The sequence below is a fragment of the Nymphaea colorata genome, chromosome 1 (assembly GCF_008831285.2).
Source record: "Nymphaea colorata isolate Beijing-Zhang1983 chromosome 1, ASM883128v2, whole genome shotgun sequence".
Lineage (NCBI taxonomy): Eukaryota > Viridiplantae > Streptophyta > Magnoliopsida > Nymphaeales > Nymphaeaceae > Nymphaea > Nymphaea colorata.
Genome location: NC_045138.2, coordinates 11,586,475 through 11,613,915, shown reverse-complemented (window position 1 = coordinate 11,613,915; position 27,441 = coordinate 11,586,475). Strand labels below are relative to the sequence as shown.

Here is a 27,441-nt window from a genome sequence, read left to right as displayed (position 1 = left end):
GGCTAAAAAGGACATGCTTGATTTTTTTGTCTCATTCCCAAGTTTGTTGGTTTTAGACGTTTCGCGCGAAGCAGAGAGAAGTCGCAATCATGATGCAGAAAAGGACCCCCCGAATGCTTATTTAACGGACAAGATGTCCTCCAGGACACCTGTCGACCATCCGTCGGTTGAAGAGGTAGGCAGGCGGACAGGCCGGCCGTATATTATAGGAACCCCCGCCCTTCGGTTCGACTTCGACAGAAGCGGAGCTTCGTGAGGCTTTTTTGCGTCTCCTCTTCTCTTCTCTTCTTCTTCGCCTGTGCAAGGAGGAGGCCTATCGTGGACTGCTCTTCTTTGGGTTTCGTTTCTTTGTTTTTTTTCTTCCTTTCCTGGTTTTCTAAGGTTTCTTCTTCTTATCCTTCTTCTTCACCTCTCCTTCTCTCTCTTGCGCTAGAGATCTGAAGGCGTTCTTCATCGTCGTCGGAGGAATTTGAAGGTAAGTCCATGGAGATCGATAGCTAGGGTTTAGGAAATTCTACTGGCGGCGGATTGACTGGGGGGAACCGTCGCATTAATATCAGGATCTTAGCGCTGCTATTCGTATATAAAAATTGGCTTCCTTCACGGAGTTGATCGTTGTGCCTTAGGGTTTTATGAGATTGTCGGTCCGTGAAATTCGGGAATCAGGGATGGCTTTGTGAGAGCCTCATTACAACAGCGGACTGATCTATTGTTGAATTTATGGGATATCCTTTTGAATGAGTTATTTCCTGGAAGAAATTGGACGGTAAGTTCAGTTTCTCGGAGAAAAAATATTTTGCTGTTGTGATTTTGATCAAAAGGTCATGAAGGTTGAGAACTACTTTCCAGACAAACGGCTCTGGATATGTGGAATATTTGGGCTTTGGGTGCTCAAATCAAGGGGTTTAGGTTGTTAGATGAATGAGCAGAAGGTCTAGACTCAAGTACTTGTTTACTATTTTGAAGCTTTTTCTAGAATCGTCTTTATCATTTCCGTTGTGTACTCTGGGGGTACGGGGATCCAACCCCGCCATCTCCAAGAGAGAAGGAATGACATTTCGAAACCCGCGGTAACTCTTTCGACCGAGCCGACTGCCCTCCGAGAAGGACAAAGGTGCCTGTTCGAAACAGCAAATTTCGTGGGCTTTTTCCCTGTATCTTTTATGACATAGAGCATATTCTCTTTCAAACTGTCATCCTCAACTGCTTCGCCTGTCCCGAGAGCTAGGGAAAAGCCTCACCGTTGAATATTTAAACATCACTTATGCTTGGTTGCTCGGTGATGGTTTTTGCATAAGAAAAATCTATGGGCGTGTTTGGGTACGCACCTAAAGTGTTTTGGAGAGGAAACCTCCAAAATACCTTTTTTTTTTTGACTAGTTTGGTTTTTAGAAAAATAGGTCTAATTTTTGCGTGAATGAACACCCACAGATGTTCATTTTTACAAAACCAAGTTTTCTGAAAAAATCAAATTTTCGATGGGTAATCCAAATACTGTGGCTATAGCTGAATGAGATTTATCGGGCATCTATCCCTTATCTCTTCTTGGATTAGCCAAATCAAATAACCTGAAGAGGTTAAGTTACCAAGAGGAATCTGGAACCATAATCATACTAGATGACAAATATGCTTTAAAAATGAAGAGTTGACCTCTTTAGGTTTACAGAATTTGAACTTGACCTCCTCAAAATGTATCGATCCACATAAATTACTCAATATATATTGATTAAATAATTTTGAGCACACAATTTAGTTAAATTTTGTGAAAATGACTTGAAAATATGCCTTTCAAATGTAAAATCTTAAAGGAAAATCACCTTTCATAAGATATCCCTTATAGAAAAGGGAAACTCGTTTCATATGCGTAACAATTTATTCTTAGTCAATTTTACGGCCATTAATCTGGATCGTCAAAAAAACAAAAACTATATTCCAGAATGAGTGTCAAATCAAGGGAAGAATTATTTTGTCATATGGTCTGCAGGTTAAACCATTATATTGCAAAAGGTTTATCAATATTCATTAATATTATCTGCAGCTATTTTATAATTATTTTATTGTTTTATGGTATGAAATTAGTGGGTAACAATGAACCATATTTGTTATGTTGTTATCAGATATTCATTAATTGAATGTAGCCGTTTGGAAGTGGTCAGCGTAGAGGACCCAAAGTGGGGGTTTGGAGGAGTCCTTCCACCTTCTTAATTGTTGGCGTCCACCGCCATTCCTTCATTTAGCTGTAACCATCCGGGCCCAGGGGCTCCAACTTTTATAGCACTTTCTGTGCTTTCCTTGATAGCGTTTGATTTGCCAGGAATTTCACGTTTGATGTGATCTGAAAACAAAGCCGATACTTATAGTTTTTAGTAAACTGTGAAGTTCAGTATCAACCTCTATTGTGGACCGTAAATCCATGATACATTATAAACAGTATGAATTTCAGATCCGATTTGAAGGGTTACCTCAAAACTGAGGACTAAAGATCTACGGTGACAAACCGCAGATTTCAGGTCCATCCGTGATAATCAAACGCAACCTATAATTGCCCGAACTGCCGTATGGATTCCTCACCTGAAACGATGAGGACCACTGCCCGTTTCTTTCTAGAGCAGAGCAGACAGATTTTGCGAAGTCGAGTTGGTTGGCCTTTGAGAAACTGTAGTCAAGGGCGTTCGGTAGGAAAAATAGTAATTCTGTAGGTCTGCTCTTTTCGTGGTGCATGCTATTTGGAAAAAATAATCGAACCGCTACAGGACCTTGAGTTTTCTGAATTTTAAAACTTTTATAGCTATAATCGCTGTAGAGCATGTAAAATATCTGAAGATCTTCAGTTTTTGATGTACATTACGATGCTGCAAAAATCTTAATACAGTAGACCTGTCTTCTTCTTGCTATCAAATAGTCCTTGCTCTTTCTCTCTCTCCCCCCCTTCCTCTGCTTCCTTTTACTCGTAGTGGATGGGGATTGGGGATAAGTTGGATTAAACTGAATTTAAACCTGTAGGAAAACTTGGCCGAATCTTTTGTTAGGAGGACATCAACAAGTCTGTCTTGTTAAGAAATAAACACACACGAGAGCCACCTGCGTATTCCAGTTGGCTTCAAGTGAGAAAAAGGAGTTGGAGCTGGTGAAAAGGCTGAGGAGATCAGAAACGTTAATTTCTTTTTGCTGAGCATTTAATGATTTCCCATCGAATGTCCCGGATCAGTGGGCAAAACGAACAGACCGATTAAAACTCTGGCACCGCGAGGACCCTATTTCTTGAAATAACCATCTAACTACCACTATCTTGTGCCTTTCGTTGAGAACTTCCTAGTCGTGATCGAGGCTTTTCCGGTGCCCGTTTCTGTTTGTCATGGATGCCGAAGCTGAGAAAGTTGGTCACAAGCGGGTCCCAATTTGCTGAGCATCTGCCAGTCTTGGCGGTCATAAGATCTAATTAAGTTTTTTCACGCTAGAATGGTCTACGGCCCATGTTCCGCCGATAGCCTTTTCAAATTTGTGTTGAGAAAGCAGGGTTTAATGTGGAGAAGAAGTTACGCTTTGGAATGTTCTTGTTCGTTTACCATCCTCCTTGGATCAATATATCATCTACATGTTGTTGGGACTGCTGTAGTTACTTTCCAGAGGTTTGCTAAGTCGAAACGAAGGAAACCATTGTTTCTTCTTCATCTTCCACACCCCACCACTCCCCAACACCACCTCAAAAAGAAAACCGTATAGCCTTAGAATCGTGAACCTCTATTTACTTCTTTGTTCTCCCTTGATGGTTGAAAACCTTGAGTAAGTTATACGATTGTTTCCAGTTGCAGAGCATTTGAAGTTGCAGAGAAAGTCAAGAGGGAGGTGAAAAATGACGGTCACCCCAAAGATCAGCATCCAGAACGGGAATCTGGTGGTTCACGAGAAGACTATACTGAAGGGAGTCCCGGACAACATCGTGTTGACACCTGGTACGGGGCTCGGCCTCCTGGAGGGCGCCTTTATCGGAGCCACAGCCACCGAGAGCAAGAGCTTCCACGTCTTCCCGCTCGGCATACTGGAGTAAGTTCATTCTCTCCATTCTCATGAAATTCAGTCGGTTGGAATGGTGTGGATGTTTCCAAATACTAATTTAGTAGAAAATATGTTTTAATTCAATATTATTTCTATTTTTAAGATAAAAAATGATTGACTTAATATATGTTTCATTGCAAATCATTAGTAGGAAAATAACTATAAGTTAAGTTTGTGTGAAGAAAAATCTTCGACAATCTATTTTAATGAGTTTGGCTTTTAAAACTTAAGTGGTATGGCCGTATGGGAGATACCTCTCTCTCTCTCTCTATTTATATATATATATATATATATAGAGTATGAATTGACAATCAAACAAGCTTTCTTTATCATTGTATCAATGACTCAATGGAAAAACAACAATTAGGAAGGCTATGACTATGTTATCAATCGTTCACAGCACCTTGTAACAATATAGTTCTCTTTGTTTCTAAGGCTTAATATGCTGCATTGAGAATGAGATCATTTGATTGCAAACTCTTCAGGTCGCAATTGGGGAGGTCATAAATTTCATGAGGAGCTAATGATTTTGTCCTTAACATATTTGTGATTTAAGATGTAAGCTGGAATAATCGAACAACATGCTCAGAAGAAAAATCAGTAATAGTTTTATGTGTCATCAGTATTAGTTTGACCATCTCTATTAAGGTTTCGGCTAATTATTCAGCAACACAATTCATTGTGAGTTGAACTGACTAGGGAAACAAAGTTTCTCAAATGTGTGTGCCATCATTGTTGATCTGACTAAGAAAACAACTTTTCTCAAATGTGGAAGGCAAACAAGGGCTTATAGTGAATTCACTTGATGGGCGTGTAAGTTGATCTGTTAAAACCATGTGTCAAGGATTTGACACAACCAGAGAATGAAATTTGATGTGCCAAGTTTTATGCATTGAGCTCGGGGCAAGGTAATCCCTTTGGACATATGAAACAAGATAGGTTATTGATAAACATAGATGAACCGCAAATGCTTCAAAATATCTATAAGAATGACCATGAAAGAAGGAGACAATATGCAGTTAGAATTTTACCTTGGAAGTCACAAAGTCAGGATGTGGATGATTTTGCAAACAGGGGAATGTTGCAAATTGACTTTGGCTATTTCAGCCAAGTGCATGGTATGAGAGATTCACTTGGTAGACTGAACATTGTTCAGCAAGCTAGTAAGAGCAACAGAAGCTAAGCCAAACAATTAAATTTGCACTTGAAGCTTGTATAGCTGAGACATAGAAACATGATAAATATGAACTTTTAAAGTTGCAATAAGCCAAATAAAGACCATTGACAAACCAATTCCCATGCATAGTGCTAACTTCGTGCATAAAAGTGTTAATGAGTTAAGCCTAATTCTTCATTGGATGCATAAGCTGCATCTATAACTGCATGGTGCCAATCTGGTACGGGAAGCCGAAGTTCCCCCCTCCCCCTCTTCCCCTCGGCCTCCAAGGTCTAAGCTTGCTTCGGCTCTTGGGTATGGGGATAGTGCACCTTCAACTTGGTGCCACGCATGGGGATGCAAATGCGAGAAAACTTAAGTAATGTCATATTGTCACCCTGCTTATGAGACATAATCAGTGGCTGGCTTTTGGCTAGTAGTTTCTCTTACAGGAGTCTTTTCCTGAAGTACTTAGATAAGGACATTTATAGAAATGTCATGTTCTGATGGAGTTGCTTGACCATTGATTGTTTGGTGATTGAAGAGAGAAAAGTCTAAATGATGGCTTGTCGGGTACTTGAGATGCATTTTTCAATGACATGTATCAGCTGGGCCAATACTTGCATTGTATAATAATGTGTCCTAATGTATAGTAAAAATCATAAAAAAATAAAGAACTCGAAAAAAGAGAAAAAATCAAGGAAAAGAATCAACATATGTTTTTTATAAAAGACATGCCGCACATAAATATAGGTTTATACCAATGAACATTCATCAATTTAACATAACATAATCATATGTCATAAATTATGATATATCAAAAAATAAGTTTAAGCTCTTATACATCATAAGATGAACTGGTCCACTGCAAACATCAAGTGACAATATCATTTAAGCATCATTCATCATTTACATCTTCATTCCCATTCCCATTCTCATCATCATTCATCTTCGTTCCCATTCTCATCGTCATTTGCATCATCTTCTTGAAACTTGTTAGAATATGTTGTTGTGGGAACCGGGTCCATATCTGGACCCGGTTCTATGGGGTGCGGGTACCGATGCGGGCTCGGTACCCTAGGCGGCTTCTCCTCTCTCCCTTCTTTATATTGTCACTTATGTACAAATGTTGAATTAAGTGAAATAGAATTTTCTCTCTCCTAGGGTTGCGGTGTGCACCTAGGTAGAGCTTCCCGTGATTTTTTCCTCGTGATTTTTTCCTCGTCCGAGGTTTTTCCACGTACATCGTGTGTTCTTCCTCCTCTTCCTCTACGTGGTTCGTGTTTCTACATGGTATCAGAGCCATCGAAGTTGGAGAAGAGTTTTTTTTTTTTCCGCGGATCGTTAGACGTGGAAGTTTTTCGTCGCCCGACGCCGTTGAAGTTCCGGCGCCGCTGCTCCGTTCCGCCGTCCTCCGTTCTCCGTTCCCGCCGCCGTCGTCCGTTCCCGCCGCCGTCGAACAGTGATCGCCCTGCTCTGCCGCCGCCGTCCTCCGTGACGTCGCCTGCCTTCTGTCGCCGCTGCCTCATTCCCGCCGCCGCCGCTGCCTCATTCCCGTCGCCGCCGCTGCCTCATTCCCGTCAACTCTCCGTTTCTGTGCCTCTTGTTGCTGTGTGCTTGTTTGTGATGGCAGAAGTGATGGGGACTCAAAAAGATGCCGTTCTTGACGCGGGCAGCACCTCCAAGACTGAGAACGTGCCGATCCAGGTCACCTCCATCCGTCTGACCAAGGACAATTACCTATCTTGGTTTGCCGCTCTCGAGATTGGGATTACTAGCCGTGGGCGTCTCTCTTACATCACTGGCGACAAACCTGCGCCCATCAAATCTGATCCTCAATGGGCGACGTGGGCGTTGGAGGACAGCCAGGTGAAGGTGTGGATTATCAGCTCCGTGTCCTCCGATATCCAGCCCCTCATTCTGCGGAAGCCGACCTCTTTCGATATGTGGACTGTGCTTGCAAAGATGTATGGTCGCAAGAAGAGACATCTGCGCACCTATCAGATTAAACGCAGTATTTACTCCCTGACACAGGGTGACTTGTCTGTTGCTGCCTTCTATGCTGCCCTGAAGACCAAATGGGAGGAGCTAGATTATCATGTGACTGATGAGTGGAAGTGCGGTTCAGATCATTCCCTCTACTGGGAAAAGGAATGGATGGACCGTACGTTTCTGTTTCTGGGAGGCCTGCGGGATGAATTTGAGTCTATTCGTAGCCAGATTCTTAATGGTGATGAGATTCCAGGGATAGAGGAAGTATATGCTCGTGTTGAGTCTGAAGAACAACGTCGCCAGGTGATGCATCTTGACACCGGTCATGGCCCTTCTGCCTTTGTCAGCCGTGCCACAGGGACTGGGCAGCGTCCTGCCCGGCATTGCACTCATTGCAACAAGTTGGGGCATTCGGTGGATTTCTGTTGGGATCTTCATCCCGAGAAGAGACTGGTCAGAGGTCGTCCTCCCTCTGGCAAGCGTAGCCCTTTTGTGTCTGATTCCCGTCAGAGCAATCCTTCTAGTGGTGCAAAGTCCAAGCTGTCCCCTGATCAACTCAAGGAGCTACAGGCGTACATCAGCCGCCTATCTACTACCCCTGAGGAGTCCTCCACGTCTGAAGGGGCTCAGCTAGCCCAAGCCCTTGTTGCCTCGACTGATCAAGGTAACCCTTCTCTTGGTGATTGGATTGTTGATAGTGGAGCCACTCACCACATGACAGGGGACTCTAAACTCTTTCAAGAATATCAACTTTCCTCTGGCAAGCAACGCGTGTCTATGGCAGATGGGTCTTCTATCTCTGTGGCTGGGAAAGGGAGCTTATCCCTGTTGAACAAATACCGTCTCCACAATGCCCTGCATGTTCCAAATATTCCTGTGAACTTACTCTCTGTCAGCAGTATTACTAAAGAATTAAACTGTAATCTGATTTTTTCTGCTGATCACTGTTCCCTGCAGGACTTGGTGACGGGGAAGAAGATTGGGATTGGTTCAGTTACTGATGGGCTCTACAGGCTGCCGGTAAAAGTTGCTTCAGCATTGATTTCTGCCACGAGTGGTCACTTGTCTGGTGTGAACGATAGATCTACGGTTCTGCGGTGGCACGAGCGTCTTGGACATCTCCCCTTTCCGTTAATAAAGAAGTTGTTTCCTCATTTGTTTGCTTCTGTCTCCATTGACTCCTTCGCTTGTGAAGTGTGTCAATTGGCTAAACATGTCAGGGCTTCGTACCCTATTTCATTGAATAAAACCACTCATCCGTTTGCCTTAGTTCATTCCGATGTTTGGGGTCCTTCTGGAGTACCCACGTGTGGTGGTTGTCACTATTTTTTGATGCTTATTGATGATTACTCTAGATGTACGTTCGTGTACTTGTTGCGAGAACGTAGTGAGGTTCCAGCAGTTGTGAAAAACTTTGTTGCCTTTGTTGAGACTCAATTCCATACAACTGTCCAAGCTTTCCGTACGGATAATGCAAGGGAATATGTCTCCCAATCCCTTGATGATTTCTTGAAAGGCAAGGGTATTGTTCATGAAACCTCTTGTAGCTATACCCCCCTTCAAAATGGTATAGCTGAACGAAAAAATCGTCATCTTTTGAATGTTACTCGGGCCATTATGTTCCAACGTCATGTCCCTGAGCGGTATTGGGGTGATGCACTTCTCACTAGTGCACATCTCATTAACCGTATGCCTACTAAGGTGTTGGATGGTCAGTCTCCATATTCTACCCTGTGGCCCACTCAGAATCCGTGGCCTCTTACTCCTCGTGTCTTTGGGTGCAGTTGTTTTGTGCATAATCATAGCCCTACTCTCAAAAAGCTTGATCCCCGGTCTATTAAAGGAGTTTTCTTGGGGTACTCTTCCACTCAAAAGGGGTACAAATGTGTGGATCCCACTACTTCCAAAGTGTATGTTTCGAGGGATGTCACATTTCATGAACATGAGTCGTATTTTCCGGTGAATCCTCTTCAGGGGGAGTGCCTTGGGAACAAAGGGGAAGAGTATTCTTCTAATCAGCTGATTCAGTTTATGGAGTTTTTGGATTACAAGGTTAGTCCCAGTGTGATTGACACGGTCACGGTCAGTAATGAGAAGGGCAGTCATATGGAAGGGGTCACGGTGGATGCTCAGCCCATTGTTGCCCGGAATCACTTGTTTGGCCAGGTTTATGTCAGAAAGGAGAAAGCTACAGTGGAAGATGTTAGTGATGAGGATAGAACCAATCCCAATCCTGTGATCTCCCCGGATGACCCAAGTCCATCGAATGAAGAGCTCCCTATTGCTTTGCGCAAAGGCACCAGGTCATGTACTTCTCACCCTATTCAGAGATTTGTTTCTTATGCTAAGCTCAGTACAAATTACAAGTGTTTTATCACAACCTTATCCAAAGTTGTTATTCCCAGGTCGGTGGATGATGCTAAGGATGATCCCAAGTGGTTACATGCTATGACGGAGGAGATGGGTGCGTTAGCGAAGAACAAAACATGGGAAGTTGTTGATATCCCTAAAGGGACACACTTAGTTGGCTCTAAGTGGGTTTACAACGTGAAGTACAAACTTGATGGCACTGTAGATCGATATAAAGCTCGTCTGGTTGCAAAGGGGTTCAGCCAGAAGTATGGGATCGACTATCTTGAGACCTTTGCCCCTGTTGCAAAGTTGAAGACCGTGAGGGTTATTCTTGCTCTTGCTGTGCACAGGAAGTGGCGCATGGACCAGCTTGATGTTAAAAATGCGTTCTTGAACGGCCATCTGGAGGAAGAAGTCTATATGAGCATGCCTCCCGGGTATGTTCAAGAGGGAAAATGTTGTCACCTCAAGAAAGTTTTGTATGGCCTGAAGCAGTCGCCTAGAGCTTGGTTTGAGAGACTAAGGATCGTTATGAAGTCTACTGGGTACAAGCAAGGAAATGGAGATCATACCCTATTCATAGTTCTCTAACCTCTAAGGTAAGGACTCAAATATGATAACCAATCATGCAGAAGAAATATAATGCATTTGTGCATTCTCATAAACAATCATGGTAATCCCCTTCATATTGCACAATAGGTAGGGATTACTCAATAATCACAATCAATATATATATGTTAGTTATATTCGATTTATTCACATTCGATTCAGTTCATTGGCAGCTTCTATGGGTGCAAAACACAACTGCGTACATACTACAGGCGACCTTCAGTCGGGAGACAACCCTTGTGGTAGTCCGAAACAATACACATCTGTACGGAGGAAGTACACTCTTGACTTGCTAAAGGAGACAGGTAAACTTGGTTGTAGGCCCTATCTTACTCCTATGGAGTCGGGGACTAAGATAAGTATCAAGACGGGCACTATTCTGGATGAGGAAGGAAAAGGGCGATATCAGAGGCTAGTCGGCAAGCTTATCTATCTTACTCTAACTCGCCCTGATATCACGTATGCGGTAAATGTGCTAAGTCAATTTATGCATGCTCCCACGGATTGTCACTGGAAGAGTGCAGAAAGAGTGTTGGGATATCTAAAGAATGACCCAGGAAAAGGACTGCTGTATACTCGACAAGACAAACTTACTATTGAGGGCTACTCAGATGCAGATTGGGCAGGTTGCACTGACACAAGGAGGTCCACTACAGGGTATTGTATCTTTCTTGGAAGTAACCTAGTTGTTTGGAGAAGTAAGAGGCAAGAAGTATGTTCGAGGTCTAGTGCTGAGGCTGAGTACAGGGCTGTTGCAATGGGGGTTACAGAGATGCTGTGGCTGAAGATTCTTTTGACTGATATTGGTGTGGAACTGGGAGATAAAATGAAGATGTACTGTGACAACAAGTCTGTGATTAATCTTGCCAATAATCCAGTTCTACACGACAGGACCAAACATGTGGAGATTGACCGTCATTTTATCCGGGAACGCATTGACTCAAAGGAGCTGATTCTGCCATATATGAAGTCTGAAGATCAAGTTGCAGACGTCCTAACTAAAGGGCTTTGTACATCTTCATTCGAAAAGAATGTTAGCAAGCTTGGCATGTTTGACATGTATGTCAAGCTTGAGGGGGAGTGTTAGAATATGTTGTTGTGGGAACCGGGTCCATATCTGGACCCGGTTCTATGGGGCACGGGTACCGATGCGGGCTCGGTACCCTAGGCGGCTTCTCCTCTCTCCCTTCTTTATATTGTCACTTATGTACAAATGTTGAATTAAGTGAAATAGAATTTTCTCTCTCCTAGGGTTGCGGTGTGCACCTAGGTAGAGCTTCCCGTGGTTTTTTCCTCGTCCGAGGTTTTTCCACGTACATCGTGTGTTCTTCCTCCTCTTCTTCTACGTGGTTCGTGTTTCTACAAAACTCAACATCTGCATCAAATTATATAGGTTCATCATCATCAACATTCTCTGCTTCTTCAATGTTTCAACCACTCAAGATCGTCCTCAAATATGGCAGCTGGTTCTTCCTCAGCCATTATGTAGCACATCAAAGTTCTCCAAGCAACAAGTTCATACAATTTGTAAAATGTTTCTCTATCAGCATGTTTGTCTTAAATGCATGTTCTATCAAACCTAACAACGTCATTTAACCTTTTTATGTTGTAGTCTATCTCTCTTCTTGCTGTAGATATTTGCAGAAAACTCCAATTTCTTTCATATTCACTTGCATTTCATGTTTGGCTGAGGATTTTGATTGCCAAACTTTTAAGGTTTTGGTAGTTACTCCTGAACTTATTCCACCACATATCTGAATAAAAATGAAACACTATGAGGAACAATAAATAAAATTGCTAAATTATAATTATGAACGATAAGTTGAAATGTTGTGTTAATACTTGAAAATGGACGTATGGTTGTCCTTTCTGAATGGTTGCATCTTCTCCTACATTATTCCGTCTTCATAGCAGAACCAAAGTATAACTTCTATTGGCAATGGGGTTTGAAGCCCAAATTGACTGAAATCCAATTCTGTAGAAAAATTGGCCAAGTTTTCACAATAGCATAAATGTAGAATGGGTCTTACAATCTTCTTTGTCTTTGTTTCTTCACTGTGATGCGACATGAAAGTATGAGGACCATGACCAAGCTTTCCATTTCCAAGCAGGGGGCTACGATTCATGTGCTGCTTTCGGTTCAAACTATGGTGGATGACTCATAGGATGGGCTCCTGTGGCAAGGATGTCCCTCTAGAGACCCAATTCATGCTGGTGGAAAGCAAGGACGGATCGCCGATTGAGGAGATGGAGGTTGGTGGTGAGGAGGCTACAATATACACTGTCTTCCTCCCTCTTCTGGAAGGACCCTTCAGGGCTGTGCTCCAGGGCAACGAGCAAAACCAGATTGAGATATGCCTTGAGAGTGGTTAGTGACCTTGCCTTTCCTACCCATCCATTATGTTTTCACTTTTCAGTATTAGCAGTTAAAATCTTCAAACAAGAAAAGTTTCTTCAGAAGCTTTTCACGAACTCGTTTGTGATGTGAGCTGTTTTTGGAGATTCCCTGCAGGTTGTGTGGTTTTATTGGTGCTCTATTTAAATTGTTATTTTAAGTAAACCCACCTACTGGCACTGCATACCATAATGACCTGTCAGATTTTTATTGAAATACAAGTCTAAGATGAACTGGAGTTAAGCAGGGACCTCCCTCTTGTTGCTATAGCTATCTATGCTGGTTGATTTTAGAAAGCAGTTTGTTTTTCATTTTAATTTCTAAATAAAATATTTAACACTGTTAATTTTTTGGGGACAGGGGACAAAGATGTGGAGACTACACAAGGGCTTCACATGGTTTACATGCATGCAGGGAAGAACCCGTTTGAAGTCATCAACCAGGCTGTGAAGTAAGATCCAAGATTTCTTGTTTGATAATGTTGCTTGTTGATAAATTGACCAAAAGCCTCTGGCATGATTGTACTTCAAGTTTGCATGGTTGCTATTTCTTGGATAAATAATATGGTTCAAGGAAGCATGTATTGAATGAAGTTAGTGCTTTTTTCATACTTTTGACTCTCAAAATTTGTGATATGGCTTTCATGTTTCTGAGTTCAACAATTTGGAATAGTTGTGGCTTATAAAGCAGTGGGGGACATGAAAAGCAGTGAGGGACGTGAAAACTCTGGGAACAAATGAATGCGAACATGAATGAAGCATCTACTCATTACTTATATGCCTTGTATATAGCTGCTGTCCATCACTTGGACATAGTTTATGTCTATATTTCTGGTAGAAAAACTTGTAATGTCTTTGTATTATTGATCTGTACATTCCATATGGTAAAACTGTGGTGTTCTATTAGATCATGTTTGTTATTGTAACAATAACCATCTGAATGTGGCAACAGGGCTGTTGAAAAACATATGCAGACTTTTCTCCATCGTGAGAAAAAGAAGGTATGGCTTCAGTTCAAGTTCTTATGTGTACCATGCCTATGACATTTTTTCTGTGGATGCTTAATGTGCTCTGCTATGAGCACCTAAAGGTTTGATTTGTGCACAGCAAATGGCGTTATACATAATTTAGCCGTTTGAGAAACAGGCTAAAGAAACCATGAAAGCATGACTGTGTAACACTTATGAAATGTCTCACATGATCTGTTAGTAATTTCCCTTTTGTGCCACAAGATATAATCCTTTCTGAACAAGCTTCTTCCTATATATATATATACACACCTTTTTGATTCTGGATGACTAAAAATACAAAATCTGTCACTAAAAAACAGTTGCCAGAGGAGCGTTAGCGATGGTTTATTGTGCAACAACAGTTTATGGTGCTTTCAGTGACAAATTTTTAATTTTTAGGTCCTCCTATTTATATATACACGTGTGTGTGTTTCCATATGCATAGATACACACACACTGTAACACCCCAAAAATTTAGTCTCGCATTGAAGATTGTGAGGGATCTTCAAGGGCTTATAAAGATGATTATTAAATAGATGGTTGTCCTGGTTCCTAGCCTTTTTGGGATTGGACCCGAAACTGCTAGATAGCGGGTTGGGATCTGCCGAACCAGGGGTCCGAGCCCAAGAGTGGGTTGGGTTGTTACAACACAAAACACACACACAAAATATATATATATAAAGTTCGTTGTGGATTTTATTTGTGATCCCAAAAACGCCATATTAGATGTGAGTCATGGTAATCCTCAGCTGTGTTCATCTTTTTGATGACAACAAGGTTGGATGCTGATTTTCCATCAGGCACTTGTTTCGATCATAGGCAATGGAGAAAGTTATTCATGGAATTCAATTTTTAATGCCAAAACGCAAGCACATGGGAGAGCCTGAATTGGATTTTGTCATGGAGACAGATGATCAGAAAAATTTCCTTTGATTAATAGTTGGCCCACTTACCTTTCTGTTTATGTTATTTGCTACACCCGGCCAACAGAATGTGTTATTCTCATGGCAGAATGATCTATTTTGACAGGAACGGTAAAACAGATGATGCCTAAAGGAAAAGAGGAAAGCCAAAATGTGACCTTGTCTCATGTGAAAATATTCTATATTAGCAACTTTGTGAACTTTTTTGCATCTCATATATTCATATCATATGCTGTCACGTATCCTGGTTTGTAGTTTTTTTTGGGTGTGATCAAAGCTGAATATTGGCAGCCGGTGTTATAGTCAAGTTTGATAATTGGACCTTGGTTCCAACAAGGAAGGACTGTGTTGATTAACAAACACACTTGTGGGAATTGTTGATACTGTTTCGCATATAAGTGGGACCAACCTGTGCATGTGAAATGATACAGTAGTACATGGAAATGATGTTTTTCCCATCTTTTGTTTGAATTTCTTTTTTATTTTGTCAAAATGATAGTTTACATGGTACAACATGTTTGCAGTTATATGCTGTGACCTTCCCCATGCAAATCAAACTGTATGCAGGATATCATAATTATTGTTGCATGTGAGAGCACACTTTCATTGTCTTAGAACATTGTGTTCTTGACATGATCTCACATTATTCAATTTAGGAATCAAATGCCCATGCCCTTGAAAAGTTGTAATGTCCTATGAGTGGAGAAGAATCTGAGAATAGTCTTATGTCAAAAACATTGAGGAAACTTGTGGGGTCTATATACCTATATGCTATACCAGTAAGTGTCAAGATTCACATGTTTTAGATGCAAATTAACAAGGTTACTTAGGATCCACAATGCTAGATGCTTGGGTTACTTTTGAACTGGGTCATTACAGAAAAAATCTCCAAAAACTATGTGTATAATAATGGTCTGTAATATACCAAAAGATCTAATTTTGTAAATTGAAGCCCAAGAAAGTAGAATTCCATTCAATTTTTTTTTCCCTATATGTATGCAAGGAATGATGTGGTTTTTAGAGTGGCATACATTCCTTTAAGCTAAATTGGTGTTCATGAGGCTATCCTCTATGGAAAATCCAGGCCGCAACTCTTTTCCTCTCTTATACCAATGGAAAGATGATTGCATGAGATCCCTACTTAATGTTCCATTCTTTGAGTTTTGTCTTTGATTTAGTTTGTGAAATAGTGAGTATACTTTCCAAAGAAGGTTAGGAATACCAAAGTCCTGCCCTTCTTGAGACGGTTAATCTTGTTACCTTACGTAATTTGATCCAGTGATGTAGGAATGAACAGGCCATGGACTGAATAGTTGTCACGACCCAAGTTTTTGATGCAATTTTTTTTTTTAATCTTGATAAATGTAAACATCAAGTCTGTAAAACTAGATCACAACTCAAGTAATGACCAATACAAGGCAAACTAAAACTAATAAAGCATTTCCTCTTTTCCTTTTAACATCTTCAGCTCCCACACAAAGACACTTTGACTTAACCAACAAAAGATCCACGAAGCCTAGGCTCAATACAATGCCTAGATTGCCAATGCTTGTCTATCACAAAAACTGAGGATGTCAGGCCTGTAGCCCACAATCTATTAAGAACTACTTATAGAGACAGAAGGAAGGGTAAGATTTCTTTAAGTATGACAGCATCCAGTTATGGGTAGAGGTAGAACATAGACCGAAAAAATAAGTACACCTTTATGTTAAAAAAATCCATATAAGGGTTCATGGCCAACATCCATAAGTTGTTGGATTCATAATGCACCTTAGAGTTATGACTTATTGTCTCTACTCAAGCATATAGGACCTCCATGTATTGCAAAATGACATTGGTGGTCCATTGACAATGAACATGGTTATTGTACCGAGCAATTAACAGAAAACACTATAGGCACAAACCATAGACAAAACAAAATATGTCTTCACAATGCGATTTATAAAGATCGAGGGAAACTTGCAGTGAAGCCACTTGAGATATCCCAGATCGCTGTTGTAGCAGCAAGGTCATACCATTGGCATCACCCGGAGTGGTAAATTGGCCCCTCTAGGCCACCCGGGTCAGGAGATGCCTTGCTCTCTAATAAAAAACATAATTGAATCCCAGGCTCTTGTGCCACCCAATACCCTGTGGGCAATTTAGCATAGACAAAGGAGGGTACATCCACAGTGATCTTGTGCTATACCACTACCTTTCGGAATAAAACCAACCACTGGACCACTTGCACTTTTATGTATCATTGTTGAGACATAGTTGGTGTTTTTCTTTAATATATCTACCTACGGAATTGTCATTACAAATCACATTTTAGTGTTTACCATAAAAGCACATGTTAGACACAAATCCCAATGCCCAAACAGTTTGACCTACTACCTATCCCAAAAAAACCTTGGACATTATAAAGCACATCTGTATAAGGACATCATTATAATTTTCCATGTCAGTTTGATCGGTGTGCCTGAATTTATACTGATCATAAGAACGCCTTTACGAATACATTTGCATAGATATATATATACACACACAAACACGCACACACACACACACACAGATACATATACACAACTCAGCTCTTAATCCAAATTTGATTCTTTCTTAACAATGTACTTATATATATATATATACGTATATGTACGTAATATATATATATATATATATATATATATATATATATATATATATATATAACACATATATATACACAACTCAGCTCTTAATCCAAATTTGATTCTTTCTTAACAATGTACTTATATATATATATATATATATATATATATATATATATATATATAAAGTACACATCTGATCCACACCCTAGGTTTACACTCCCAATTTTCAAAATCTCGCCCCTGACTATCTGCTCAGACTCATGCGACTATTTGCAAGTAATCACATAGAGATTAACCTATATGTATCATTAGAATCAGGCCTAGGACCATGAGGCAGCCCTGTTACTGACATTACTTGTCAAAGTGGGCCTGATTTCATGCATGCCAGATAGCTGTGTCTCAATTAGATTCCTCTCTTTGTATAAAAACAGTAGAACTTATATGTTATTCTTCATTACTTATATAGATATTTGTTGTTTCCTCTCTATGGAAATTTCTTTCAAATTAGCCATTGCACTTAAATAAATCCCTCACATTCGTGGCTACCATATGAAAAATTGCATTCTGTGTGTAGTATGAATGTAGTATGAAGGCCTTGTCTTTTTGCTTTCAGTTGGTTCACCTCTTTTTCAGTTCTCGCCTTTGACAACTTGCAAATTCCTAGTTTTAATTGTTTTTTTGGTCCTCCCTATTCTGACCAATGTTCACTCCTTTCAACAGATTTCTGCTTTAGTCACAATTTCAATTATGGAATTCATGAAATGACTTTAATCAAGTTGCTGATCTGGTTTCCTGATTTTGTTGTTCTTGTTCCTTTGACTGTTTCATGCGTGACATTGAAAATGATCAGTTTTTTCAAATATAAGCATTTCCATTCAGGTTTTACTTCTTGCTTTTAATCATGTGAAACTACTCATTGTTGATCAGTGCCCACAGAGGAAAGTATTAAAGTCTTGAAATTTAATCACCCAGATCATATTAGATTTTATTTAGTTTGACTTCTTCAGTCTATTAGTAGAAAGAATCATATGTTAGACGTTAGGCTTGTTACACTAATTTTCGAAACAAATCTCCAGACACTTTTCACCGCTTCATGTGTCTTGGAAAATCGTCGACAGATCTATTCAACCATATGTGGTTCACACCTGGTCCTCATGCACTCCATTCCTGGAACTTTAAAACTCTTTATTTTTTTGTACATAGTTCACATTCATGAGAAACCTCAATCATACAACACACACCTTTTTTCATGGCGTTGGAGAAAAATCTGAGATTATGATTACTTTCTAGACTATACAGCTGCCTTTTAACATGCTAAGCTTCTTATAAACTTGATTGTTTTGATGCTCTGTATCATTTTCAGCATGATCTTCTAACAAAACAACCTTACTTCTGATCTCAAGTGTACATATGCATATATCAATGTGTATATAATCACATATCTACATCTGCATAGAACATATAAACATCTATATATCTTTGTTCACATATGTATATGGCAAAACATAGATGAACTGCATGTTGTACCCAGAGGTTAGACTGTCATATACTATACTTTATTTGCTACAATTGTATTCTTAGTTGTATACTTTCTTCGATTCAGCTCTCCTCCCAATTTTATAGGCTCAGGGCATAAGGAAACACAGGTTGCTACATGTTTTCAGTACAGAAACTTCTGAACTGAAATGAAACAAATATAGGATCAGAATGAATGAGAAGTATTCTTTTCCTACTGATCCTTCCAGTTCTGTTTGTATGCTTACTATTCTACAGAATTTACTATTGTAGAACTAGTCACAAGAACTCCCCATACACATTCGAGAAATTCTAAGGAATTTTCTAATCTGACCATATCTTTAAGTTCCAGAAATTTGCAGGCATCCATAGCTGATTGTAATGATGATTAGCAGCATTGAATGGTTTCCGGCCTTATATAAGTATATACATGATTATACGTCCAATATGTTTATATATATATATATATATATATATATATATATATATATATATATATATATAATCTAATGGATCACATGCTGCACACATGTTATGAACATTCCCATACCTGTTAATCAGAAATGACCCCGATTCTGACGGCTTGCAGAACTGTCCATACCAGAAGACCCTTGATTCTATAGCACTGATTCACGTTTGCTTTCTTCCCTTGCAACACATACACAAGTCCAAATTGTAATATATATATATATATATATATATATATATATATAACCCACAAATATAGTACTTACCAGAATTACTTCTGACTAAAAACAGCCCTGAGTTTCAGTCAGCAGCCCCCTTCTGCTTCTTGTTTTCTCAAGTGGCCTAAGGTTTGAGACAACTGAAGAGTAAACTGCTTCGTACCAACTTTGATCCTGTCTAGAAAAGGAGGAAAAATGAGGAGGTATCTCTCTCTTTTATCCAATTTTCTAATGCTGGGACCTTTCCCTCTATGACTGCAGCAAATGGAAGGTTAAGATGCTGCAATGCAGTGTTAGATAGACCCTCTTCAAGCCCCCTAAAACTGTCATTCGAATTTTCAACTTCTACTAAAAAAAATGACCCTACAGTTTCCCCCTCAATCATCTTTCTAATACAACCATTCATGTATTTTATCAACTCCTTTTCTCATGCAAAAGTAGTAACCCCCTTTAATATGTATAATTTACTTCTCATATTTGCCTCATTATGACTTAATGGGAGGTTTAATTAGTCCCAGTAAACATATGTAGTATATGTGTTTACATATATAAAGTATAAACATATATGCATCCCTAGCAACATATTCAATTGCATATAATGGAAAATATTGGGCTTTACAATAGTAGCATAGCTGCTCTGTTTCTAACATTGGGGACAGAAATGAACTGATGAGCTTTACCCCTTCTTCCAGAAGTCCATAAATCATGGCTACTGCATAAAGCATGTAATGGAATCATGATTGCTCTTGTGTGCATGGTTTCTTGAAAGGAAAGTAAATTTGCCCACAGTTATGAATAGTATAGTTTTCTCATCCAATAGATTTGGGGAATGTGTCACTGATAAAGAGCCCATTAATTTCTTCACCTTCCCTTCAGAAAGTGACTAAGCATAATCTTTTCTTTTGCAGCTGCCATCTTTTCTTGACTGGTTTGGCTGGTGCACCTGGGATGCTTTCTATACTGATGTAACAGCTGAAGGCATTGAAGAAGGCCTCAAGAGGTTCCGTGCTTGTTTGTTGAAGAATCAATTACTTTAAAGCATTTTTTTTTCCTTTGATATGGAACCTCAAACAGCATTTTGTGCATAGCTGTGTCTGGCACTTTTTACATAGTTTCTGTGTCTGATAAAGTTAGGAGTCTTCTTATCTGGTTTCCTACTAAAATTGCAGTCTCACTCAAGGTGGTACTCCTCCACGTTTTTTGATCATTGATGATGGCTGGCAACAAGTTGGCAATGAAGCAAAGGATGGTGCTCATTGTATTGTTCAAGAAGGAGCCCAGTAAGTTTTTTTCTTGATGGCATTTATTTTCACTTCCCTTGGTTCAGTGAGAGCATTCTTTATCCCTTCCCATTCATTGTGTCAAAATTGCAAGAAAATATGACTGACTAGAAGAATTTACATTTTTATTTCTGAAATTTTGAAATCTGTGTTTTGTGGGGCAAGCAAGATTTTTTTGAGAATACAAGCAACACTAAACACTAACTCTCACCCTTGGTTCATCTAACTAATGTTTCTTCTCTTCTTCCTTTTTCAGTTCATAGGTGAACGACATGGTCAAGGTATGGTTAACCTGATTATGACATCCATAGAATTTCATAGAGTGTAGCTTGGCATTATCGAAATTCTATAAGACTTTTTATGCAATAAAAATAAGAAAAATTTATTCGTTCCTTTTTATAGAAAAATTTCATTTGCTGCTTTCAATGGGAACATGTTTGGAAAGTCTGTCCTGAAGCTTGACTTGGTTCAAGTCTTTGACTCTTTTGGAGTATAATTTTTTTTTTCTTTTACTCAGATTTGCAAATAGGCTAACAGGAATGAAGGAGAACACAAAGTTCCAGAAGAATGGGAAAGATGACAAAGTTCCAGGCCTGAAGCATGTAGTGGATGAAGCCAAAAAGGATCACAACGTAAAGTGAGTTTTTTAATCCTTTTTTTAACTTGGGGAAAAATTATGCTCTTTCATTGTATATATATAACGGAATATGTTGTTGGTCTATCTCTATAGGTATGTGTACGTTTGGCATGCTCTTGCTGGATACTGGGGAGGCGTGAATCCAACTGCTGCTGGCATGGAGCACTATGATACTGCATTGGCCTATCCTGTTCAGTCGCCAGGAGTGCTAGGCAACCAGCCAGATATTGTTATGGATAGCCTTTCTGTTCATGGATTGGGCCTAGTCCACCCTAAGAAGGTTTACAATTTCTATAACGAGCTGCACAGCTATTTGGCCTCCTGTGGGGTTGATGGTGTGAAGGTGGACGTGCAAAATATTATTGAGACTCTTGGTGGTGGCCATGGTGGGCGTGTTTCACTTACACGGCAGTACCACCAAGCCCTTGAAGCTTCTGTCCAGCGAAATTTCCCAGATAATGGCTGCATTTCCTGCATGTGTCACAACACTGATGGCCTTTACAGGTTTGTTCATGATTTATTTCCATGACAGGATAGAACTCAGCATGGCGGACTCCTTGGAGGATGGATATAGAGATTGTAGGGCACACATTAATACAACCTACTTATGTTTGATGGTGTGAATTACATCTTATGAACACCAAAAATATCACATTATGCTGATCTTCACAATGATTGGATTTTTTTTCTTCTTTTGCTTCTTCTAGATGTTCTTTTCATGTTATTGGTTGGGTCTCTTAGATATTTCTGTTCTCTCTTTTTTTTTTGTCTCTGTAGTGCAAAGAAAACTGCTATTGTAAGAGCATCAGATGATTTCTATCCAAGAGACCCTGCATCTCACACCATACATATATCATCAGTGGCATATAATACACTCTTTCTCTGCGAGTTTATGCAGCCAGACTGGGACATGTTCCATGTAAGTATTGCATACTGGCAGTATATTGTTCTCATTTTATATCCCTGCTCTCAATGCAAGTGTTGCTTTATCTGACGTAAACAAAAGCAGCATAAAATGAATTTCATTGTTAATTGATGGTGTGATTTTATTTTGTTTCGTTTTTATGATAAGTTAATGTTCTGTTTTTTTTTTTTTTCCCTCTTTGACATATTTGAAACCATGACATTCATAATTGCAAAAATTCATCTGATACTTGCAGAGCCAACATCCTGCAGCTGAATACCATGCTGCTGCCCGAGCAATTGGCGGTTGTGCAATCTATGTTAGGTGACTCCAATCTTTTGTCCTTAGAGTTAATTGGATTTGATTCTCAGCTACTTGCATTAAAAGGTTATAGAGTTAAAGCTTAACATTTTGGGTTGTCTGTTATTCGGATTATGTTTTTGCAGACCTCTTCTCGTGTATCTGAATCTTATCTAGTAGTTGAACTTTTAAGAATTCATGGTTCCCATTGACCAAGCTAGTTCAAATTCTTGGTTTGTCTATATGATTGTGTGTATCCACATTGAAGTGACAGCTGCTCCAAATCTAATTATTGATTCAAATTTTTTTTGTTTGTTTATGTGATTGCTTGTATTCACAATGAAGCAAGAGTGGCCCAAATCTAACTACTGATTTATTATGCAGTGACAAACCAGGGAACCACAACTTTGACCTCTTAAAGAAGCTTGTCTTACCTGATGGTTCTGTCTTGCGTGCACAGCTCCCTGGGAGGCCTACTCGGGACTGTCTGTTTGTGGACCCAGCAAGAGATGGCACCAGGTCAGACTCGCTTTCTTTCCTATTCTATGTTGGTGGAAATGAGTAGGTTGGTCTTATATCACTGGCAGAGCCGCACACTACTTCAGAGTGGTCAAGTGCCCACCTTGTCTTGACCGCCTTGTCATTCATGTTTTGAGAAAGCGAATACAGGCCAAGTACCTACTCTAGCCTCACCTATTGCCATCCCCAAGTTGTTATCTGTCGTTTTCCCCTGTCTGATATTTCCATTAAGAAAAGGAGAGCTAACTAGAATGCAATATACTTGTCATTTTCCCACAAATGCCAGTATTAAACGTTGTACAATTTCTTAGGCAGTTTTTGCATACCCTCTCATTGGAATCCATCTCATTCATCAATCCTTTTCTTTTAAAATTCCTAATTCAGCCTAATTTTTTTAACAATGGACAAGTAAGTGGAAAGGATTAGTTATTACCTTAGGAAAAGCCTATATTAGTTTTTGTTTCTGTTATTTTTCCACAAAACCGATGTTGAATGTTGTACAATTTTAGGTAATGTTTGTCGTATACCCTCACAATGGAACCCATCTTAGCCATCAATTTGTTTTTCCAGAGTTCATAAATTCAGCCTCATTTTTCCTACCAATGGAAAATACTTAATTCTTTTTCCCTTAACAGCACAAGATTGATTATTTCCTTATGAAAAAAAAACCTCTATTAGCTTTTATACATCAGTTAGTCAACTTTTTATGTTGGTTTGAAAGGAAAAGGATTAATTTTTTTATAGTTTTATTTTCGTAACTACTACAATTACAAGATTGGCATTTTGAGTTTAGAAAAGATAAAAGGATCATGTTTACCTTTTAAGTCTTGCCCTGAAATAAAATAAAATACAAACATATAAAACAAAATACAAACCAAACAGCACACCAAGAACATAAAAACATCTATGTAATAAAGTTTTCAAAATTATATTGGGAAAATGGTAGTAAAAGGTATTAGAAGCAGAATTCCTTACTATAATACAAACGTTTGTATTACTTTTGGCAAACCACAAAGTTGTACGTGTTTCTTTTAACTGAAAGTATCTGTCTACTGTTTTTGTTCAGTCTGTGACCACTCTGAGACTGTTTCTAGATTGTCGAACATATGCTTGAAACTATCTCTTCATCTCTATGGCTCAGTGAAAGTGTCCCATACTAGCATGTTCTTTCTCTCTCTCCTCATCATTTTGAAAATGTCCTGATACTATTACAAATTGAGCTAGGCAATAATATCAACAAATTATGGTGATGTTTTCAAAATAGAAACAAAACTATCACAGTATTATCCTGGAACAATCTCTGTGTTTTCTCCAAATCTTAAGTTCCTTTTTCCATAAAATTTTTGAGCATCTGAATTTTCTTCCTTTTGTTTCTTTTATGACTTTTTGTACTTGTTTGGTTATATTTTTGCAAGAAAAATACTAGAAAACCTATTGCCTGATTATCTTTTATTGTCCATTATTTATATTTTTTTATAGAACTTTCAACATTTTATTGAGGAAAACCACAACATACTGATAAAACTCTGACAACACCCTTTCTAAGGGATTTCTAGAACTGATCTTGGTGACTGTTAGATCCCCCTTCCTCACCCTGTTTATCTTCTTTGTAGTATTTGTCATCCTAAAAAATGTTTCTTTTTTTTCCAGGATATTACATTAAAACAGGAAGTAAGAAACTCAAAATATCACGATGTTTTGGAAAAATCACCAACACGAAAATATCATGTTTTTTTTTTTAAGTTTCTGGGACTTCTTTTAATATTTTAATAACCACTGAAGTTTGTCATTTGTTTTATAGAAAATCGGTAGAAAACTCAAATTTTCTTATGTACTTTATTATCTTTTATTTTTTTGAATTCCATGTTTTTCTCGAGAAAAACAAACTTCTCAATTAATACGTGAAACTCTGAGAGAAATTTTGCAAATAAAAACCGAGAAAAATATTTGTGACGATGCTATTTGTACATCCGTAGGCACATATGTCGTGGCTACAGATGAGATGAAAACATGCATACAATGCTTCTTTGTTTCTTCTTCCTTAAGAATCAACTGCAGATTCACGTTTTCCAGAAAGTTTAGTACATGGCGTAGTTTTAGCATGAATGAGAAAAAATGCTCAGTTAGAGAGGTTGAAATTATTGTGGAACTTCACATGCGCTACTCAATATAGTGATTCCATTTACTACTCAATGTCATAACCATGTGAGTGCATCTAATTGACCTGCATTAATCCATGGCACATCCATGATTTAAAATGTGTATCACTGGAATGGATCTTGATGCAGTATTTCCGTTGTCTTCGCACATGCTAAACTTATATAATTGCTTAAGGGATGATAATTACCCAGATCATGCACCATGTGAGGTAATTTTATGTCACACATGGTCTTGGTGATAAGAGGGGCTTGTCTTTATTACATGATGGTTTCATTGGCTGGTCTGTTATCCTTGTGAAATTTCATTTATAACGTCAAGTTGTCAACTACAACACCAACATATATGAACTTTGCCTGTTACCCTAATGACTACTGTTTTTGAAAACTTTATTACATTTAATTTACAACAGAAATAGCAATATGCTTCCATGTTGTATTCCTTTGTGTACTATATGTTAATTTTTGCGTTCTATATAGTCTGCTAAAGGTCTGGAACTTGAACAAATGCTCTGGCGTGGTGGGTGTTTTCAACTGCCAAGGTGCTGGCTGGTGCAGAGTGGAAAAAAAGACGCGCATCCATGATGTGGCACCCTCCACGCTCACAGGCAGTGTTCGTGCCACAGATGTTGATCTCATCAACCAAATTGCAGGTCCTGAATGGAATGGTGAAGCTGTAGCCTATGCACACAGATCAGGTATGTAATATTGAATTACATTCACGTCCACTTTTATTTGAATAGCGTTCTAACTCAGATATCTATTGTGCCCAGGTGAACTTTTTCGGCTTCCAAAAGGTGTTGCAATACCCGTGACCCTTAATGTTCTTGAATATGAGATCTTCCATATCTCTTCTCTTAAGGTAACTCTCTCTCTCTCTCTCTCTCTCTCTCTCTCTCTCTCTCACTCACACTCACACACACATATCTATCTTCTCTCTGATTATAATCTTATTTTAGGTAATGGCACCCCACGTTGCTTTTGCGGCCATTGGTTTGCTTGACATGTTCAACTCTGGAGGGGCAGTGGAGCAACAGGAAATCAAGGTGGCTTCTGGAACACAGCAGGAACTCCTTGGCGGAGAAGCTGCACCCAGTTCTGCAGTGTCATCGGGCAATGCACGCTCACCCATATCATCTGTTGTGCTGACTGTCAGAGGCTGTGGGAGGTTTGGTGCCTACTCATCGCAGAAACCCCTGAAGTGCATCCTCGATTCTGTTGACACTGAATTCAGCTATAATCGGGACAGTGGGCTTCTTACTCTGATGATTCCTGTTCCAGTGAAGGAAATGCACAGATGGATCCTTGAGATCCATCTGTGAGTAATACTGCTGCTGATATGAATACTTACTGCAGTGAAAACAGAACTTGCTTCCCGCAGTTCTGGCAGGCCAGTATCTTTGCTAGTTCTTATTGCAGGGAGAGTTAAGTTGTCTGGTATTTCCTTTCAGGTATTTCCTGTTAGTGACGATTGAATATGGTAGGAACAGGAATGGAAGCTCTCTCTCTCCCGTATGGTCGTTAATTTCCTTTTTCGGCCGCAACAACTTAAGAAATGGCAATAAGTTGGAGCGGAGATGATTGGGCACGGCCATGATGAAAAAGCATGTTGCCTGTGAAACCTTTCCTGACTTCAGTTTCAATTGAATAATCACCATGTTACTCTGCTTAGTTACCTTCTATTCGTGATTTAAATGAGAGCCGTTTAGCATCTCCCTTTCGCGCGCGCGTTCTCTCTCTCTCTCTCTCTCTCTCTCTCTCTCTCCATTATAACTCGAGTTTGGTGAATGACGAAAGGTGGTTCGGAAGCTTATGAGCTATCTAATTAGGTAGTACGTTTGTGGACGATTATGAGGCTGCTCGTGAGTGCTTAGATCTGGTAAATCGATTGAATAGATCGTAAATTACATAGCTTGCCCATGTCTTCTGAATCAAGCCCATCACAAGTTCAGGCTTGAGACAAGGCGGAGGTACATGTTAAGCTTGTGCTAGCCTTTCTTTTTTTTTTGGTGTGCTAGCTTGTTTACTGATGTCCTATAAGAGGGTTCGAATAATGGGATTTGAACCACGGCTGGGAAGGTAAAGAATTAACTCGTGGAAGGTTGAGTCGACACTCTTAGGCTTCGTTTGGATGACCAAAAAACACGTTTCAACTTGATTGGAGTCCCGTTTTAATCCTAACTCAGCTGCCATGTTCTTAGTGTGAGCTGGAACACTTACTTGAGTCAACGTTGAAAGCTGGTTTTTGGTAATCCATCCGCGTAAGCTGCTGCCCGCCAGTTTTCAAACCTAGCTTATGAGAGCCCCAGAAAAGGTTTCCTTTTCCGATGATATTATGTC

The 27,441-nt window shown here is 39.4% G+C and overlaps 1 protein-coding gene across 6 annotated transcripts; it reads left to right on the top strand.

Moving 5' to 3' along the window:
- Nucleotides 1–249: 249 nt before the first annotated feature.
- On the top strand, nucleotides 250–26,799 carry LOC116244729 (probable galactinol--sucrose galactosyltransferase 2). Of its 6 annotated transcripts, none has more exons than XM_031616623.2 (15): nucleotides 250–475; nucleotides 3,807–4,044; nucleotides 12,277–12,533; nucleotides 12,921–13,011; nucleotides 13,512–13,560; nucleotides 20,214–20,305; nucleotides 20,475–20,585; nucleotides 21,103–21,222; nucleotides 21,316–21,726; nucleotides 22,000–22,141; nucleotides 22,383–22,450; nucleotides 22,811–22,945; nucleotides 25,582–25,799; nucleotides 25,875–25,963; nucleotides 26,061–26,799. In XM_031616623.2, the coding sequence occupies exons 2-15, from the start codon at nucleotides 3,854–3,856 to the stop codon at nucleotides 26,421–26,423; spliced, it is 2,337 nt and encodes a 778-aa protein (XP_031472483.1). In that variant the 5' UTR covers nucleotides 250–475; nucleotides 3,807–3,853; the 3' UTR covers nucleotides 26,424–26,799. The 6 variants fall into 6 exon arrangements, with proteins under 6 accessions (XP_031472483.1, XP_049931540.1, XP_049931541.1 ...); XM_050075583.1 differs by lacking the exon at nucleotides 250–475 and adding an exon at nucleotides 2,585–2,675; XM_031616635.2 differs by lacking the exon at nucleotides 250–475 and adding an exon at nucleotides 2,999–3,629.
- Nucleotides 26,800–27,441: the final 642 nt, after the last annotated feature.